The following is a 20059-nucleotide window of genomic DNA, read 5'->3' as shown; positions in this document are numbered from 1 at the left end:
GCATTAAAACACAGATGAATTCTCCAGGACATTACACTGGTGTGTAAATAGCTTTATTTTATGTATTTTAATACAGACATACAGCAGCATGTTTATGGAGTACAGCAGGGCTCTGTGCTGGTACCGACTTAATAAGCCCCTAAATAAAAGATAAAATCATCTTATATGCATTTATAAAACATAAATATAGCAAATACAACAGCGAGCATGAGTTTGAAATAAGAAAATAAGATTTAAACACATTTCTTAGATTAAAAACACTCAAACCCGCCGCCGCTCACAGTAGAACAGTGGCACACGTGATCTTCCCTTCCCATGATGCACCGGCATCGGCCCAGATACAACTATCGTACATGAATATACGGAAAATAATACAATAAACCTGCCTGGTCCTGAATTCCTGAGAGAAATAACATTCTCAATCAGCTTGAAATGACAGAAGTGACACTTTCGCTAGTGAGAGATGAAGATCTGAGACGCAGACATGTGTGCGATTGGCACTCGTGTGGATCTGACGTGCGAAGATCCCAAAACACACACTTGACCATCCTACGAGCGCAGGATCTGAGAGAGACACAGAAGACGGGATGTCACACACCTTTACGGCCATGGGACGCTCAAAGTGGCAGCCTGAGCCCTACTCACTTCATTTGATTGACAGCTGTCAATCAGCCCATCACATCACAGAGCAAACCCCGGTCTGCAGCGACTGGCCCCGCTCATCAGTGCAACATGTCACTCGGTCTGATCTGAAATATAGAGAGAAAAAAATCATTTAATAATTAAATTAATTAACTTTAGCCAATTACATTAAAATTTGTTAATGTATTAAGCCAAATAACAGTACAATTTTGGTTTCAAAAGTAAATATTTATATAATATAAATCTACATATAAAAATGCAAATATTTTCTAGTCATTAAACACAATAAATTGCAATATAGTTTAAAATATCAATATTTACAAGCAGTTTTTTTTTTTGCATTAATTTAAAAACTAGAAATGCCACAAGGAGATTCAGTGAACATTTCTGAGTGATGACGCGAATGAATCAGTGAATCAGAGTTATGAATCGACTCACTGAATCAGTCATGAGTTGAATAATGGATCCAATTCGTGGACTTGATTTAATTGATTTACACAACCAACTAAATCTGTTCACTAAATCAATCCATTCAATTTGTTGAATCAATTGAATCAATCACTGAATCAAACATATGAAACGATTCTTTGGTATCAGTTATGCATAGATTAATCAGCGTTACAAATAAATTCACTAAAACGGATAGCTGAATGAACCATTTTTGCATCTCAGGTTTACATCTTAAAGCAATTTGAAATAAAAATGAATAAAACAAAATATATAATAAAAACTATATAATATCGATATATTATATACATTTAAAATCAAAGACGGGGGGGTTGCACCTGTTGGCGGCGCAGGGCAGTTCGGACTCGGAGCAGTACACGTGTTGCCCCGTCTCACAGATGACCAGCGCGTGCATCGGCTCACTGTTGCAGGCCTTGAGCGGGCCCCGGCCCCTGCTGACATCAGCTTGAGGCGACAGGGTCATGTGACTGCACGAGGGGTTCCCATTGGTGTCCAGCTCATCCGGGGGCGGGCCGGGAGACGAGACGTCCAGCACCTGGATCAGCGGGGCCTGGGCCGGGGCCGGAGGGTCAGCGTGGGCCAGCTGCAGCCGCCGCATGTGACTGACCACCACCGTCGCATTAATGACTCGCTGAAACACACACACCATCAATAATTCATAATTCATACACAGAATGAGAGAATAGATGACCTGCCCTCTCTCACCTTCCACTTGGATTTGGCAAAGGTTTTCTGCATCTGCTCACCGACGGACTGAATGATGTTGTCATTGTGCGCCGTGTCTCCAATGATCCTGCACAGACAGACCAGCGACTTCATTCATTCATCAACCAGCATGTTGATTCAGAAATCAGATTACTTAGCAAGCTGCATGTTTTTATGCATTAGTATATGAAAAAGTATGTTGATTTATCATACCATGTTTTTCATAAATCGGTGCACGAATCAACATGCATATTTATAAAGTTATTTATGAATCTGAATGTATATTTATGTGTTAGTTTGTTTATACATGCACACAAGTATGTTGATTCATCATGGCTTATGTTTATTCATAAATCAGCATGCTTATTTTAAAATAAATGTTTATTTATGAAATTGTATACTTATTTATGAATCAGCATGTTTAATAACAAACACTGATTTAATGAATAATCATACTTATCAAAGAATGAAAAAATTTATAAATAATCAACATGCATATTTTAAAATGAATGTTTATTCATAAATGATGAATCTGCATGTGTTATGCATTATTTATTTTAAAAATATGCTGATTCATCATACCATTTTTTCATGAATCAGTGTTTGTTCATAAATCAGTATATTTATTTATGTATCAGTATATTTATCTGCATGTTTGTTTGTTTATTCACAAATAAGTATGTTTTTCATGAATTGGTGTTTATTCATGAAACAGCATGCTTATTTAAAAATTATTTTTTATTTGTAAAAAAGTGTATTTATTTATAAATTTGCATGTTTATGTATTAGTTTGTTTATTCATCCTATGTATGTTTTTTCATGCATCTGTTCATGAATGAACAGTATTATTTAAAAAATGTTTATTCATAAACTTGTATACTCAATTATAAATCTGCATGTTTTATGCATTAGTTTTCTTATTCATGCATATGTATGTTTACTGATGATAAAGTAAGATTTTTTTCATTAATCAACATATTTCAAAATAAGCATGCTTATGTTTGATTATTAATCATTATATTTATGAGTCAACTAATTAGGGTTTATTAATAAATCATGTTGTTTATTTGTTTAACCATTATTTGAACAGTAAGTTTAGTCTGTATTTTTTTTTCCATGCTTCACTATGTTTATTCATGAAAACGTGTTTGTTCATGTTTATTCATTTAAAACAGTACTGAGATTCTCTGAGATGTGGTTTGTGTTTCTCACCATGCATGACTGAGCGCTTGTTCAGTGGTGAAGCGTTTATTTGGGTTTTTCTCCAGCATGTGCCTGATGAAGTCCTTGGCTGCAGAAATCAAAAGTAAAGAGAGTTTAATCACAATTATTCACAGGAAAAAGAGATCTATGCCTGAACAATCTCTACAGGAGTTGATGTTGTAATACAGTAACATCTCTTCATGTTTATGAAGCTTCTGCGTCTGTAAAGTGTCTGTGACGCACCTGACTCAGAAATGTCGTCCCAGTACGGAGAGTGGAAAGCGTATTCTGCCTTCATGATTTTGGAGAACAGGCGCGTTTCGTTCTCCTCATAAAACGGCGGGTAGCCGCTCAACCTAAACAAACACATAAGAGATTGAAGGAAAAACACAACTGAACGTCTCTCAGAAGAGTCTACATGAGCCCAGACTCACAAGATGTAGGTTATGACACCGATAGACCAGCAGTCCACAGCTTTACTGTACGGTTTCTGAGCCAGAACCTCCGGAGCTGAGGAGAAACACCAGAATCATGGACGTTAGAAGCTATTTAATATGAATTATGATGTTTGATTGTGTCAAACCGTTCATACCAACATATCCTGGTGTTCCGCAGGCTGTGGACATCACGCCGTGATCAGCCATCTTGGACAGACCGAAGTCGCTGATCATGATCTTGGCATTCTCGTCTGGACTGTAGTACAGCAGGTTCTCAGGCTACAGATGGACAAAACCACAGCTGTTAATGACATTTCATTAAAAAACTGAATTGCTAGAAGATCGTCCTCTCTCACCTTCAGGTCTCTGTGGACGATGCTGTTCTGATGCAGGTAGGAAACGGCCTCCAGGACCTGTTTGATCACACGGCTGGCGTCTTTTTCCGTGTAAACACCTCGATCCAGAATACGGTCGAAGAGCTCTCCGCCCGACACCCTTTGCACAAAAACACGTTAAAACAACGCTAAAAAACTGTGTGGGATTGTGTTTGTGTGTATATTTAAAGCTTTATCAAACACGTACAGCTCCATGACCAGGTAATAGTGTGTTCTCGTTTCGTAGAAATCTTCCAGTCCCACCACATTATCATGTTTTATACTGAAAGACAGAGAAAGAGAGACTTAGAAGAATCCAGAACATGGTGTTTGGTGCTGGTTTGTAGAGTCTTGTCAGTAGTTTTAAGGGTTGTTGTCTGCTGTGTTTGAAGTGGAGTCAAGAGTGTTTGCGTTAATGGTCTGTAGTGTTTATGGTCTGTAGTGTTTATGGTCTGTGGTATTTATGGTCTGTGGTGTTTATGGTCTGTGGTATTTATGGTCTGTAGTGTTTATGGTCTGTAGTGTTTATGGTCTGTGGTATTTATGGTCTGTGGTGTTTATGGTCTGTAGTGTTTATGGCCTGTGGTGTTTATGGTCTGTAGTGTTTATGGTCTGTAGATTTTATGGTCTGTGGTGTTTATGGTCTGTGGTGGTGTTTATGGTCTGTGGTGGTGTTTATGGTCTGTAGTGTTTATGGTCTGTGGTGTTTATGGTCTGTGGTGTTTATGGTCTGTGGTGTTTATGGTCTGTGGTATTTATGGTCTGTGGTGTTTATGGTCTGTGGTGTTTGCATCAATGTTTTTATGTCAGTAGTCTGTTGTGGTAGTAGTCTGTGACTGTGATCATGTCTGTTTTGTTTTTAGTGATGTTTATGTTTACGGTCTGTAGCCTGTCTGTAGTGTCTGTAGAACATGTTTAAGGGCTATCGTGTTTATGTTTGAGGTTTGTGGTAATGGGTGATGCTGTATATGTTTATTGTCTGTGATTTTAGTGGTCTGTGATGTTTATGGTCTGTAGTCTGTGATAATTCTATTTGTGATCTGAGTGTATTTTTGGGTCTGTGATGTTTATGGTCTGTAGTGTTGGTGATATTGGTCTGTGGTCTTTATGTTCATGTTTTTGTCATGTTTATGTTATTGGTCTGTAGTATTTATAATAGTGGTCTATGATATTTGTAGTGTTGGTGATACTGGTCTGTGGTCTTTATGCTCATGTTTTATCGTCTTTGTGGTCTGTAGTATCTATGATGATTATATTTGTGATCTGAGAGTATTTTTGGGTCTGTGATGTTTATGGTCTGTGGTGTTGGTGATATTTGTCTGTAGTGTTCATGTTAATGGTCTGTGCTAATTATAATTGTGATCTGACTTACTTTAGTGGTCTGTGGTGTTTATTTTAGTGGTCTGTGGTGTTTATGGTCTGTAGTGTTTGTGAAAATGGATGATTATATTTGTGATTTGAGTGTTTATTTTAGTGGTCTGTGGTGTTTTTGGTCTGTGGTGTTGGTGACATTGGGCTGTGTTCTTTATGTTAATGGTCTGTGTTGTTTATGGTCTGTGCTTTCTGTGACAATGACCTGTGATGATCACGTTTGTGATTTGAGTGTTTATTTTAAAGGTCTGTGGTGTTTGTCTCAGTGGTCTGTAGAGTCAGTGATACTGGTCTGTGGTTTTTTCTTGTACCTCTTCAGCACTCTGATCTCGTTCTCGAGGTTCGAGTGGTGCAGCTGTTTTTTCTTCACACACTTCAGGGCGTAGAAATTCCCGGTCTTTCTCTCTCTCACCAGGTAGACCTCAGAAAACGAGCCCCTGCAGAAACAGTTAAAAGGATATGAACATTTTAACCCCATAAACAACAACAGAATCTTTTCTGCAGTATGTGAAGCTCTAAATGTTGGACTCCCAGTGAGCTTTAAGTTCAGTGCATGGAGATCAGTGCTAATCCATCAGCACAAGGCCGTGCTGTGTGTGTCCAGCCTGTTCCAGTGAAGACTTGAACCCACCCTGTCTATCTTGAGTCCACCTGTCCCATGAATAACCGTCCTAGAAGGAGGATTACTGTGCGTTATATAAGAGACCCAGTGCCACCCCTCATGACTGATTACCCACAATGCCTTTAATCCAGAACACCCTAGCAACCACCCAGAACACTGCAACGGCTTAGCAACATGTTCTCACCATGCTTGGCACATTCTCAAACCATCTGTGTGTGAAAGCAGACTCCTACAGCAGAGATTATTATTACATTAATAGTCTCCGTTTGGCCATTGCCAATTGATGAGTGGGTGATTATTTGAAGTCAGTCAGACCTTGCCAACTCTCCAAGTGTGCTTCAATCAACAGAAATGTGTTCAGAAACCAATTAAGGCACTCATTCTAGAAGTTATGAAAAAATCCTCCATAATTTACAGCAATCGGTCTATAACCTTAACACAATTAGCAAAGACTTGTGAGATTTAGTTATCTTTTGGAGACAAATATGTAACAGTGGCGTTAGAAAACCCACTTACATTCACCCCTCAGTAATCCTTTAATTGACCAGTGTCAGGATGTTCTCTGATGTCGGTGTCTCATTCACGGGCAGATGAAGATTAACAGGTGTCGAGAGAGAGAGAGAGAGACGCACTGACACTGACACGGTCAACAAACTACTGACAAACATCTCTGAATATCAACTTACAGATCGTTCAAAACACTTCATGACTCATAATGTCAAATAATATCTCATAAAGCTGTATAACGCTTCATAATGCCTCATAAAGATTCACCCATTAATTCATTTCTATTCCTCAGTATGCCTCGCAAAGATTTGTAACACTTTATACTGCCTTCATAACACCTTATACTGCCTCATAATACTTCAAAACTTCTTATAACACTTCATACAACTTCATTTGAGTTTATGGTGCCTCATAATGTTTCACACCATTTCATAACGCTCCATAAAGTTTCATTACACTTTGTAATGCTTCATAGCAACTAATTATGCTTTATAAAGTTTCATAACACTTCGTATTGCCTCATAGTGGTTCAGTATGCCTGTTGAAGCTTCCTAACCCCTTATAGTGCCCCATAAGGCATCATAACCCTTCATAAAGTGACATTTGAGATAAAGTGACACATATATATATATTGTCTCTTGAAGCTTCATAGCATAGCTTAATTGGAGCACTTTATAATGCTTCATAATGACTCATAATGCGTCATAAGGCTTCATAACACTTCACAATATCTCATTTAATGGTTCAGCAATGCATTAAAATGCTTCTTAAAAACACCTTTTAGTGTCCCATATTTCATAAAGCTTCATAACACCTCATAATGCTTCATAGCCCTTGATAAAGCACCATAATATCTTACAGTGCTTCTGAAAGCTTTATAACATTTCAGAACAGTTTGGTTCATAAAGCTTCATAAAACTTCACAGCACTGCTTCATAATGGTTCATTATGCCTTACAAATCTTCCTTATAGCTTATAGAGCTCCATAAAGCTTCATACAATGCTTCGAGATGCTTCATATCCCCCTATAAAGACCATTAATTCACAATACGTCACAGTAGTGCAGTACAGCCTTACAAAGCTTCCCAACTTCTTACAGTGCTCCATACTGCTTCACAACTTCTCTTAATGCTTCACTACCCTTCATAAAGTGTCATAAGAGCTTTCTGTATTGTATGTCGACTCTTAAAACTTCATAGCATTTAATAATGCTTTATAACACTTCATAATGCTTTCTAATACCTTAAAGTGTTCCATAAGGCTTTATAACATCTCATAATGCTTCATAGAGTTGCATAACACTATTACAGAGCCTCTTTTAATGGTTCAGTAATGCCTTATAAAGCATCATAAATACAATGTAGTGCTCTATAAAGCTTCATTAAATTTCATAAAGCTTTATAGCACCTCATAATGTTTTATAACCCTTTATAAAGTGTCATAAGAGATAAAGGTGCCTCTTAAAGCTTTAAAACATTTCAAAGCACTTATAATGCTTCATAACAACTCATAATGCTCCATAAAACTTCATTACTTCTTATAATGCTTCATAAAACTTCATACCATAACACTTCAAAATGCCTCTTACCGGCTTCATAACACCTTTCAGTTCCCTTGCCTTATTACAATTTATTAAGCTTCATAACACCTTACAATGCTTCATAACCCTTCATAAACCTTCGTAAGAGATAATAGTCCCTCTCACAGCTTCATAACAATTCAGAATGCTTTGTAATGCTTCATTAGATTTCAGAACACTTCATATCATCTCATAATGCTTCATGAAGCTTCATAACACCTCACAATGCCCAGTAGTGCCCTCTACAAAATTCTGTCTCGCTGCAAAACGGTTCCTGCAGGAATTTCTCAATAGGAGCAAGAGGATGAAGGGCTTCATTGATAAAGATGTCCCCTGGCCCTCAATCCGTTAATCTGTGCTTCAGGCTCAGATTAGCACTGCTGTCCATGCACGTGTCTCCTCTGAGAGCTAAAGCTGCTGATCCTGTAATAGCACTCAAACTGGCAAAAACAGCTTCAGGAGCGCTGCACTGATTTCTGACTCAGCAAACAACATCTACTCAGAAAATCACAGTGTTCTATACTTACGACCCCAGAACTTCCTTGAAGTCGAAAATATCCTTGATGTTGTTGGTGATTTTCTTCCAGCTGCATTCGATCTCCTTCCGACCCATCGTGGCTCAAGTTTCACAAACTGACTCCTGCAGCAAACACACGTTAATTCAGCATGAGGACACTTACAGAAACATCACATGTGTGTCTGTGCATGCCCGTAATCCTTCAGAAGTGTGACTTGACTCTTATATAAATGTGAAGCTCGCACTAATGAGCGTGAGTTTTAATCGCTGACCTTTGACCTCTCTATGTAGGTTATTGCATTAACTCTCACACTGATAACTGGAGCAAAACCGGCCCAATCACAGACCACCAGAAAAAGCATTAAAGCTACTCATTATAGCAAATCACTATACAAAAATGTTCTGTGCAGACAAACTGAACTAAAAAATGCTTTAGTGATATTTCACGGTAACACTTTACAAAAAAGTTTCATTTGTTAACAGTAGTTAACTATATTAGTTAACATCAACTAACAATAACAATGTTTTTACAGCATTTATTACTCTTAATTCAACATTTAATAATACAATATTAAAATCACTGTATTTTTTAACACACTGTTTACTAAAAATTACATTTTCACTATCACTGTAAAAAGTGGTTACCTGCAATTGTTACCTTAAAAAGTATTTTTTACCATTTATTGAAACCCATAAAAATTGTTGGTATAAATTATTTTTGGTTGGTTAAAGTTTTTTAAGTGACTTTTTTTAGGTAACCTTTTTTTCAATGTAACTAACAGTAACAAAGATTAATAAATGCTTTATTTTAAAATAAACATTGCAAAAAAGTATATAAAAAATATATAAAAAAATTTCCCTTAGAAACTGCTAGTAAATGTCACACTTAATTACAAAGAAATGGCAGGCAACACATTGAATTAAACATAAAATTAAAGTAGAAAAACTAAAACAGTACTTTCTTGTAAAATGTACTCCAATAATCTTTATTTACAACTTCGAAAAAAAAATGTTTTTACCAAAGATACCTTACTGTAAAGTGCTACCGATATCACATTAACTTTACTTAATAACATTAAAAAGTTTAACATTTTTAAATTGTTACATGATATAATGTTAAACGGGTAACTGGTTACCGCACATTTCAATAGTTAAGGATAGTAATAAACTTTAATTCATGTATTTTCATATAGAACCTATTCAAGACTGAACAACTACCGGTCTGTTCATCATCTTTATTAATGATTATCATTTACATTTATCTTTAAATGTCTTTTTCTTTAACGTTTAACTGTCAAAATATTCACAACAGGCAACATTTACAGTTGAACTACTGAGTTTAGAATTAAACAGAAACATCGCTGAAACAGTTTAACGCTCCTAAAATAAACTCTCGGGATAATTAGTTTGAATAAATGTGATGTTGTGTCTTACCCGGAGCGGACAGGAGGTGTGAGACGCACCTGTTGAGCATCTATCTACCTGCGCTCTCACGCGCTCCCTTCAGGTGACCGAGGCGCGTGACGTCACTCGCGGTCACCTGAGAGCCGCGTCACAACACCCTTCTCTAGCAAACACTGGATTATAAATAAAGCTCAAGAGGTGCGCTTCAAGTTTTGATGTTAAATACGCAAACGATGAAGATGTTTTTGTTTTGATGATGAAAAACAAACTTTGGGTAGTTTTGTAAATTAAGTTAATTTACTCCAACAACTCCAACTGTTTTACAATTGTATGCTAAAACGCAATGCTTTGATATATATATATATATATGTGTGTGTGTGTGTGTGTGTGTGTGTGTGTGTGTGTATTCCATGTAAAATAATAATAAATGAATTAATAAATACAATCACTCATCTATTTCAGGCACTACATTATAGATTATATTGTTGATACTCTTTATCAGAAAATTAAACAATCAAAAGCATCTAAAAGGTCATACACTGTTCAAATAAATGCAAAAATGTTATAACATGCACATCATTAATTACTGCAGGTGTGTGTGTGTGTGTGCATGTGCATGAGTGTGTGTGCGTGAGTATGTGTGTGTGTGTATCTCACCTGTGTAAACAGGTGAGCACTGAATCTTTTCAGTGAGTGTCTTATAATCTAATATAGTTCTGCATTCTGCATGAGTTCATCCTGTTAGAGTCAGGTGTGTGTTTGTCCTGTTCACTCACTTCCTGTTAGTATGCTCATATCTGTTGATAATATGAGTATATGTGCTCTAAAGTGTCAGATTTGGACACAGAGAGTGTTAGTGAAGCACATGAAGGCACATGAGCCGTGTGTTGGCAGCGAGTCTCAGCACATGGTCTGTCCGACAGCCTGCCTTACATCATCAGATCATTTCACAGCTGCTCCTGCGTCTGTCTTCCACAATATATCTTCATAATACAGCCACAGACAATACAGGCTGCTCAATTATCTGCAATAATCATTACATAACAAACACTTCTTTTTGAGGGATAAATTAAATCTTTTATTCTTAATTATACCAATTATTACAATTACATAATATTAATAAATAGTAAATAAATAAAATAATATCAAATATTTTGGAAAACAATTAATTTATAAACGTATTATATAATATCATTAAAATAAATGCAATATAATTTATGCATTATTTTCTGTGATGCTGCACAAAGTCAAAAAAGTTTTAAAAACCAAAAAATCAATTTATTCTGATCTATAAAATCAAAATAATTCAAACACGATCTATATAATTCAAATACAAAACAATTATTTGAACAAATCATATTATATAGTATAATAATTTACTTAATACAATTATTAAAAAATATATTGTTATACAGCTTATTTGTATTTTCTGTCATGTGCATTGTTTTGTAAAGTCTAAAAGTTGATTATAAAGTCAGATATACAGACTTTCAGAAAAAAAATGAATTAATAAAAATTGAATTATTAAATATTTATCCTAAAGGCGATGAGCTGCATCTGTCTTAATCTAGAGTAGATGTTAGTTTAAGATTTTTTTTATTATTTATCTTCTTTCAATACTTTGCTTTCCAAAAAAAAAAAAATGTTTAGAAACAAATAATATCATTTATTATTAATAATAACAATAATAATTAATTATATACATTTATTAAATCAACAACAACAAAAAAACTTCACTAATAAATTTTTATCCTAAAGATGATGATTTGGAGTTATTTCAAGTAACAATCATCTTTAATTACCATCTTTCACAAAATATCTCAAATAATATTTTATAAACAAACAAAATAATACTATAATGCATACATAATGCCATGTAATATATTATTACAAAATGATACTATTAATATTATGTAATATAATTTTTAATTACAAATTATTATATAATTTCACTTAGTATAGTCAAAAAAAAAATGATATGAAGTCATTATAAAGTCAGATAAATATTTTCCCCTAAAGATGATAAATATAGTTCACTGATAAATATTTTTTCCAAAGATTTCCCAAAGTCTTTATCAACAGTAGATGTTAGTTTAAGAACAATTTCAGCTCCTGTGAGCAGGTTTAATCCAGTTAAAATTAGCTTCCCAGAAAATTGAGAGCACTTCCTGATCTTGTTTCTGATTCTGAGCTGTGATTGGCTACGCAGCAGGATGTGCGCGGGTTTAAGAAGCCCTAAAATTCACAGGACAGGAAACTTAACAGCTGTGATTTATTTCAAGAAGCCTGTGAAAGATCGTTAGCAAACTTCTGCAAATGTTTATACAGAACTTCAGCAGATTGACAATGAAAATTTAATCTAACCCAGATCAGGTTTATTTGATACCTCTATTATTCAATTATATGGACGTTTTTACTCATTAACTGCATTAAGCTCAATTTATAAATATTAATATCTCTCGGTATATTCATTACCAGAACAATCCAAATAAAATAAAAGCAGCGTGAAATGAGCAACACCGAACACTTCGGAAGCTTTCTTAAAGTCTCTCTGAATTTAAATACTGTTAATTAGTGTCATTAGTCTGTTGCACCTGTTTCAGGAGAAATTAGCACATTCAGCTGTATTTAATTAGAATATTTAATGCTGATCTGTTTGAACTGTGTTCAGGACAGAAGTGTGCAGCCACATTCACAAAGGTTACAGTGAACCTAAAACTATAATCCAGTTAAGTTCATCTGCTGTGCACGGTAATGAGTGAATTAGTGAGCGTAACTACTGCCATCTGATGGAAACCCAGCCAATTACACTCAGTTCAAACCAACCAAAACCGAAAATATCTATTTGTTCATGATTCAGTTACGACAGAATGTTCATTTTGACCTAAACCAATCTTTTTTGGTGGATTTCACACTGCTGTGGAAAGTGCCCTAAGATCAAATAACCACACTAAACCATCAGTTATTTATACAAACACTCACAAGTAGATATAAAAGAGTCGCCATCAGCATCACCAGACCAAATACAAGAAAAATCAGTCTGACGATCCAACAGCACGAAGACCTCCAGGCCAGCAGGGGGCACTGGTGTGGTGTGAGATGTCTGCAAACATCAGATAGCAAATCAGCGGTAAGATTTATGCTCAAAAAATTATGATAAAATACATATAAACTTACAGCTCAGGGTTGGACCCCTCCCCTCGTTCTGACTCCTCCCCCTCAAATTAAATTCCCCTCGTTTTGGCTGGAGAATAACAATGGCGATGACACAGTGGTTTGACGTGTCACACTGGCGAATATGAAGTTTGGTCACATGCACTTATATATTGTATGTAATACTTATGTCAAAGTACTACTTGCGTTTTACCTGTGCAGTAGCTTCCTGACCTCCAGCATCTCCTCACTTTCTGTTGCATGGCGTCTCTTGAGATGCTTCATGTGCATCAGCTGACATCAGCTCTACTGCATGACTGACTGGCGCTTCCTGAAAATACGAACAATGCATGGTTATAAAAAGGCTCAGTGCAATGCCTTACATTTCACTGCTGGTCATATGCTCTCCATATAACCATGTATGTGACAAAATAAAAATCTTGAATCTTGAATCTTGAATCTGTGGTGTGACATCTGGATGGGTGAAATGCAGAGCACAAATTCCTACATGTCACATCACTTTCACATTTTAAATTTCCAATAACCTTCTCAAAATGTCCCACAACCCTCTTATGCTACCATAACCTTCTCACAATTCATCCAGAATCCCCCACAACCCGTATCGCAAACATTCTTCACAATGAACCCAAAATGCCCTCAATATGCTCTCACAACATCACCACAACTCTCCCACAATGCTCAATCAACCCTCTAAATCATTCCATAACATACTCAAAACATCCACTTTCCACAATGCTCTAACAACACTGTTACAACCATTCCAAATTGCTCTCAAAAAACTGCTCTTACAACCATTCCACACAACACTGTTACAACTATTCCGTGATGCTCTCACAACACTCTCACAACCATTCCACAACACTCTCACAATGCTCTTACAACACTCTTACAACCATTCCACAACGCTCTCACAATGCTCTCACAACCATTCCACAACACTCTCACAATGCTCTTACAACCATTCCACAACACTCCCACAACGCTCTCACAACACTCACACAACGCTCTCACAATGCTCTCACAATGCTCTGACAATACTCTCACAATGCTCTCACAACCATTCCACAACACTCTCACAATACTCTTACAACACGCTTACAGCCATTCCACAACGCTCTCACAATGCTCTCACAACACTCACACAATGCTCTCACAACGCTCTCACAACCATTCCACAACACTCTCACAATGCTCTCACAACACTCACACAATGCTCTTACAAACCATTCCACAACACTGTTACAACTATTCCATGATGCTCTCACAACACTCTTACAACCATTCCACAGCACTCACACAATGCTCTCACAACACTCTCACAATGCTCTCACAACAAACTCTCACAATGCTCTCACAACATCTCACAATGCTTTCACAACACTCTCACAATGCTCTCACAAACACTCTCACAATGCTCTCACAACCATTCCACAACGCTCTCACAACACTCACACAATGCTCTTACAACCATTCCACAACACTGTTACAACTATTCCATGATGCTCTCACAACACTCTTACAACCATTCCACAGCACTCACACAATGCTCTCACAACACTCACACAATGCTCTCACAACACTCACACAATGGTCTAACAACACTCACACAATGCTCTCACAACGCTCTCACAACACTCACACAATGCTCTCACAACACTCACACAATGCTCTCCACAAACGCTCTCTCACAACACTCACACAATGCTCTCACAACGCTCTCACAACACTCACACAACGCTCTCACAATGCTCTCACAATGCTCTGACAATGCTCTCACAACACTCACACAATGCTCTCACAACGCTCTCTCACAACGCTCTCACAATGCTCTCACAACGCTCTCACAACACTCACACAACGACTCACACAAGCTCTCACATCCATTCCACAATGCTCCAAACGCTCTCACAACACTCTTACAACCATTCCACAACGCTCTCACAACGCTCCCACAACCATTCCACAATGCAGTCACACTGCTCTCACAATGTTTTGCGACCACTGCGGTTTTAAGGAATTATTTAATGAATATTTTGTTGTCAATGAAAATATTAATTAATGATTAAAAAAATGATTTATTAATTCAAAAATAGTTATTTTCCTAGCCTTTGAGTAATGCTAAATGTTCAACAACATATTAAATATTTGTATTTATTTTTTTGCAAATAATTAAAACAATTTACTTTTTTTATTTGATAAAAAAACTGCTGTAAATTGCAATTATTATTATCATCATCATCATCATCCATGTTGTGAAATCCTAATAAAAAGTACTGTAAATTGCATGGTGTATTTTCAAACCTGGCCACAAGAGGACGCTACAGAACTCACTGTGTGCAGTGATTAGTGTTTGAGAGTACAAGAACAGAGTAACTGAATTACACAACTGTACAAACAATTTAAAACCAATCAAACTAATAAATATTAATAAGAATACTTTTAATAACCTCAGAATGAAAAACAGTCTTCTCAGGGCCATTCATTGAGCTCTGAGATTCATTCTGTTTATGAATGTGTAAAACACTGTTTGGTCCTGCTATAGCTCATTCGGCACTCCTCATGTGCGTCCAGGGCCCCATGATTTGAGAGCTGATCCGTCTAATCTGTATTAGGCAGATTTCAGCATCTCATGTGACCAAATCCTGTTTGAAACCCTTATACGCTTTTGTTTTGGGCTCGGACCCAGCGTGAGGTGAACAGACAGAGAAACGTCAGAATCATGTCTGGAATCGGACCGCTTGCTGGGACGCGGGAAACTCGCACAGAACACACACACAATGGGGAGAGGGCGAGTTATGCCGCCCTGGGGCTGCATTGTTTATAGAACATCTGTGGAGCTCATTCTCACACACATCCACCCTTAAAACAAACAAAGATCATACAACACGCATACTAACACAAACAATCACGTGTAGTGACAATCATAATCAGATTGATTCTTCTGTTCCTTATGCGTTTGCTTTATAAATTATGACATTACAGAGGAAATAAATCATCAGATCACAGGGTCACGACCTTCAGTGAGGAGGAAATATACGTAACGGACAGGAAACAACCTGACAAACACAACTCAGAGGAAGAGCACGTACCCTTGAAAACCTTTCACTGACCCCTCACGCCCTGCGATACAACACGACTGATTCTCAAAACACACAATGAGCCTCAAAGACATCCCACTGATCTGTTAAACACCACCTGAACACCACAAAAATACACTACAGTGGAAACGCAAAAAAAGACACATCCACCCATGTGATCCCCTAAACCACCCAGATTACTCCCTAAATACTTAATGATCCTCAAAAACACCCCAATGATCCCCTAAAACACCCACTGAACCTCAAAAATACCCAGAAACCCATTAACACCCAGATTACCAAAAATAATTATAGAACCCCTAAAATAACCACAATTATCCCCTAAAACACCCAGTGATCCTCAAAAAGTCCAGAAACTCCAAAACAACAAAATGACTCCCTAAATACCTAATGACCCTCAAAAATGCCCCAATGATCCCATAAAACACCCAGTGATCCTCCAAAAATTTCCAGACAGACCAAAACACCCAGATTTCTCCACTAAATACTTAATGACCCTCAAAAATGCCCCCAATGATCCCCTAAAACACCCAGTGACCCTCAAGAAACGTCCAGAAACCCATAAACACCCAGATTACTCCCTAAATACTTAATGACCCTCAAAAACACCCCAATGATCCCCTAAAACACCCAGTGACCCTCAAAAATGTCCAGACATATATAAACACCCAGATTACTCCCTAAATACTTAATGACCCTCAAAAACACCCCAATGATCCCCTAAAACACCCAGTGACCCTCAAAAATTGTCGACATATATAAACACCCAGATTACTCCCTAAATGCTTTAATGACCTTCAAAAACACCCCAATGATCCCCTAAAACACCCAGTGACCTCAAAAAATGTCCAGACATATATAAACACCCAGATTACACCCTAAATGCTTAATGACCCTCAGAAATGCCACAATGATCCCCTAAAACACCCAGTGACCCTCAAAAATGTCCAGAAACCCATAAACACCCAGATTACTCCCTAAATACTTAATGACCCTCAGAAACAACCCCGATGATACCCTAAAACACCCAGTGATCCTAAAAAACATCCAGATTACTCCCTAAATACTTAAAGATCCTCAAATACACCCCAGATCTGAGCCAAAGGAAATCCTCTCATGCCACTGAAGTGAATGTTGAATTATCAGTATATAATGTAATGAATATTAGATATAAATAATATAAAGATATAAATGTTTGTTGTACATGATTGTATGAGTCTATATAGAGTGACAGACGACGTATAAAGAGCAAATGAACACCAAACCAGCAGAACAACATAAATTTAAAGCTTATATGTTTTTTACTCCACACATCTATTAAATGTTTTCTTCAACAACACTCGACTCTCAAATTCCGAGATCGAGGTCAGGGGATCTTGTGCTTTAAAAAATTGGTAACCATTGCTCTAAAAACAAACTACTGATGTCAAAAACACTCCACTTTCAAAAACACACCCCTGTGCACCTCTTACACACTCAGAACACACCCGGGTGACACCCCAAAACACCCACAAACCCTCTAAAACTAGCAGTGACATCGAAAATACCTCAATAATCTTCTAAAACACTCAAACTCAGAACACCCTCTAAAACACCCAGAAGACACCCTAAAAAACCCACACACCCTCTAAAACAACCACTTACCTAAAAATAATCCAGTGACCCCTAAAATCCCTGTGTAAACATAAAAGATGTTGGTTTGGTGTTTGGTGTTCACTGCACAAACATGTTTATGAAACAATCCAGAAGATGCATTTGTGAGGTTTTACCCTGTAGTTTTATTCAGATGTTCTTCAGAAAGCATCAATGGTCCTTCAGTTCAGATGTAGGAACTTGTTCACATCATTCATATTACTGTGACAGAAACACATGGACACATTTCACCAGCACTCGTCTCCGTTCAAAACACACAGATTCACAGCATGTCATGTCTACAGGAACCAGTTAGCAGCACAGCCATGACACACACATACGGGAAACACACATCAGACTGAGGTCTGCAATGGGAAAAAGGTCAAAGGTTGACACAGGAACAGCTTCACACAATGATATGCTCATTAGGTGACGTTGTGTTGCAACCGCAGCCTCTGATTCATCAAACTAACTAATCAAGCGTTATTAAATTATATTAATATAAACTCTGGAGTCAGATTATCACTATCAATTAATCACTGATCTGAACTATATATAAATGTGATCACAATATAATTTCTCAGAAATGCAAACAAAGAAGAACAATTAAAAATGGAAAAGCTTGAGGGTTGGCGGGTTGTAATGACGTTGTGTCAGTTGTTCAGGTGTTGCAATCGCGATTGGGGGAAGATCCCTGCTAGAAAAAACCAACCTAAACTGGTCTTAGCCTCCTAGCTGGTTTTAAAAGAGGTTTTGGGCAGGTGAGGCTGGGAGACCAGATAAGACCAGCTTGAACCAGGTAAGACCAGCCAACCATCACAGGCTGGTTTAAGCATAATTTTTTTTCATAAGCGATGTACAGTTTTCTGGAAGCATTAAACATTATAAAAGCATCATTTTATTATGTAATGCGTTTCATACGATTCGATCCACAACGAAAATAATGCAATAGCTTGTTGCATTCTCAATGCTGCCACAAGGGGCGCTATAGGGACCATTAGCATTACAGTCAGCTCAACTGCTGTCAAGAGCAACAGTTTGAAGATAATCTTGGTAAGGAGGTTAGTCCAAAGTTAGTTAAACTGTTGACATGTTTATATGTAGCTAGCTGAAAAACAACACATCTTGTTTAATAAGAGTCCTTCAAAGGAAACTCTAACACGCCCTTCAGTTATCTCCACATGAACACAAAAACATACGTTTAAATGGGACTCGTATGATGCGTTAGTGTATTTGTATAGTGTGTTTTTGCCTTTTTCGGCAGCATAACAAAAGGCTAGCTTGCGAATGACCCAAGCAAATGAAAATGGAGAAAACAAATTGGCTAATAAATGACTAATAGCAGCAACCTTTGGTATTAAGCTTCAGATGGACGAAATAGCTTTTGTCGCGTATTTCGTGGTGACTTACTGGTTAATTGGCCATTTACACGACAACGTTTTCAGCCAAAAACGGGAAACTTTTTATGCATTTTACCTGTTCGTTTTACACGACAACGGCATGAAAACGCCATATTTTGAAAACGGGTTTCAAAGTGCAAGTTTTTAAAAACGCCGTTATCGTTTCCGTGTACACACTCAATACAGGAATCTTTGAAAAAAGTGACGTCATGCACGTACATAGTACATGTAAGGTATGTAGATGCGCAGTACGTATCGAGTTTAAAGGCAAGTGCGAACAAAAAGCATACACAACAGTGGCGGAGTACTAACAAGTTGTTGCTGCTCAAGAGTTTGCTAACGCTTCTTCAGCAAAGTGTGGATTTACTTCACCAATATTACAACCAACAGCGGAGACACATCATATACATCATATAATCATCACTTCCCTACAGGTACTGTTTACTTACAAGTTAACAGCTCCAACTACTGGCCTGGCATACATAATACAGTGTTTTTGGGCCGTTTTCGTGAATTATCTGGAAAACGTTGTTGTGTATACCTGAAACTTTTTAAAAACGCAATGGAAAAACTTTTCCGTTTTTGACAACATCATTGTCGTGTAAACATAGCCTTAAAAAACACTGTATTGTCACCCCCATCATGAATAAGAATGCACTGCTATGATTTGAAGTCATTTACAGCAAATAATCAAGAACGGATATTGAGGCCGTTGTGTTTCAACAGCTAACAGCACAATATTGTGTTTCGCTGACTTCTCTTTGATCCGCATAAACTCATCGCCCCGCCCACATGATGACCCGGTCCGGTGTTAGAGTTCAGTTTGCTCCGATTTCATCAGCAACAAATCATCCGATTCCGATCATCTTCGCTATCCGAGAAGAGCTGAAGGTCACAGTGATTGGTCAGCGTGCCTGGAATGGTTC

At 37.3% G+C, this 20059-nt stretch overlaps 1 protein-coding gene across 2 annotated transcripts; it reads right to left on the bottom strand.

Annotated features, from left to right (window-relative positions):
- Positions 1 to 22: 22 nt before the first annotated feature.
- LOC109046478 (calcium/calmodulin-dependent protein kinase type 1D-like) lies at positions 23 to 12835 on the bottom strand. Of its 2 annotated transcripts, none has more exons than XM_042711608.1 (13): positions 12812 to 12835; positions 8436 to 8548; positions 5512 to 5637; positions 4038 to 4112; positions 3812 to 3950; positions 3611 to 3734; positions 3453 to 3528; positions 3262 to 3374; positions 3028 to 3106; positions 1816 to 1903; positions 1428 to 1741; positions 646 to 749; positions 23 to 564 (listed from the first exon to the last, which is right to left on the bottom strand). In XM_042711608.1, the coding sequence occupies exons 2-12, from the start codon at positions 8519 to 8521 to the stop codon at positions 677 to 679; spliced, it is 1293 nt and encodes a 430-aa protein (XP_042567542.1). In that variant the 5' UTR covers positions 8522 to 8548; positions 12812 to 12835; the 3' UTR covers positions 23 to 564; positions 646 to 676. The 2 variants fall into 2 exon arrangements, with proteins under 2 accessions (XP_042567542.1, XP_042567541.1); XM_042711607.1 differs by lacking the exon at positions 12812 to 12835 and adding an exon at positions 9860 to 9976.
- Between the last annotated feature and the right edge of the window lie 7224 nt (positions 12836 to 20059).

This window comes from Cyprinus carpio, chromosome A22 (genome assembly GCF_018340385.1).
Source record: "Cyprinus carpio isolate SPL01 chromosome A22, ASM1834038v1, whole genome shotgun sequence".
In the NCBI taxonomy this organism is placed as follows: domain Eukaryota; kingdom Metazoa; phylum Chordata; class Actinopteri; order Cypriniformes; family Cyprinidae; genus Cyprinus; species Cyprinus carpio.
This window is presented reverse-complemented; position numbering and strand designations above follow the sequence as displayed.

What these genes read in the sequence shown, in the direction of transcription:
- LOC109046478 (XM_042711608.1), bottom strand. Translation starts at nt 8,521, where the DNA reads ATGGGTCGGAAGGAGATCGAATGCAGCTGGAAGAAAATCACCAACAAC. An exon ending in TTCAAGGAAGTTCTGGGGTC is followed by an intron (nt 5,638 to 8,435) that starts GTAAGTATAGAA and finishes CTGTTTCTGCAG; the next exon opens with GGGCTCGTTTTCTGAGGTCT. An exon ending in TCGTCCACAGAGACCTGAAG is followed by an intron (nt 3,735 to 3,811) that starts GTGAGAGAGGAC and finishes GTCCATCTGTAG; the next exon opens with CCTGAGAACCTGCTGTACTA.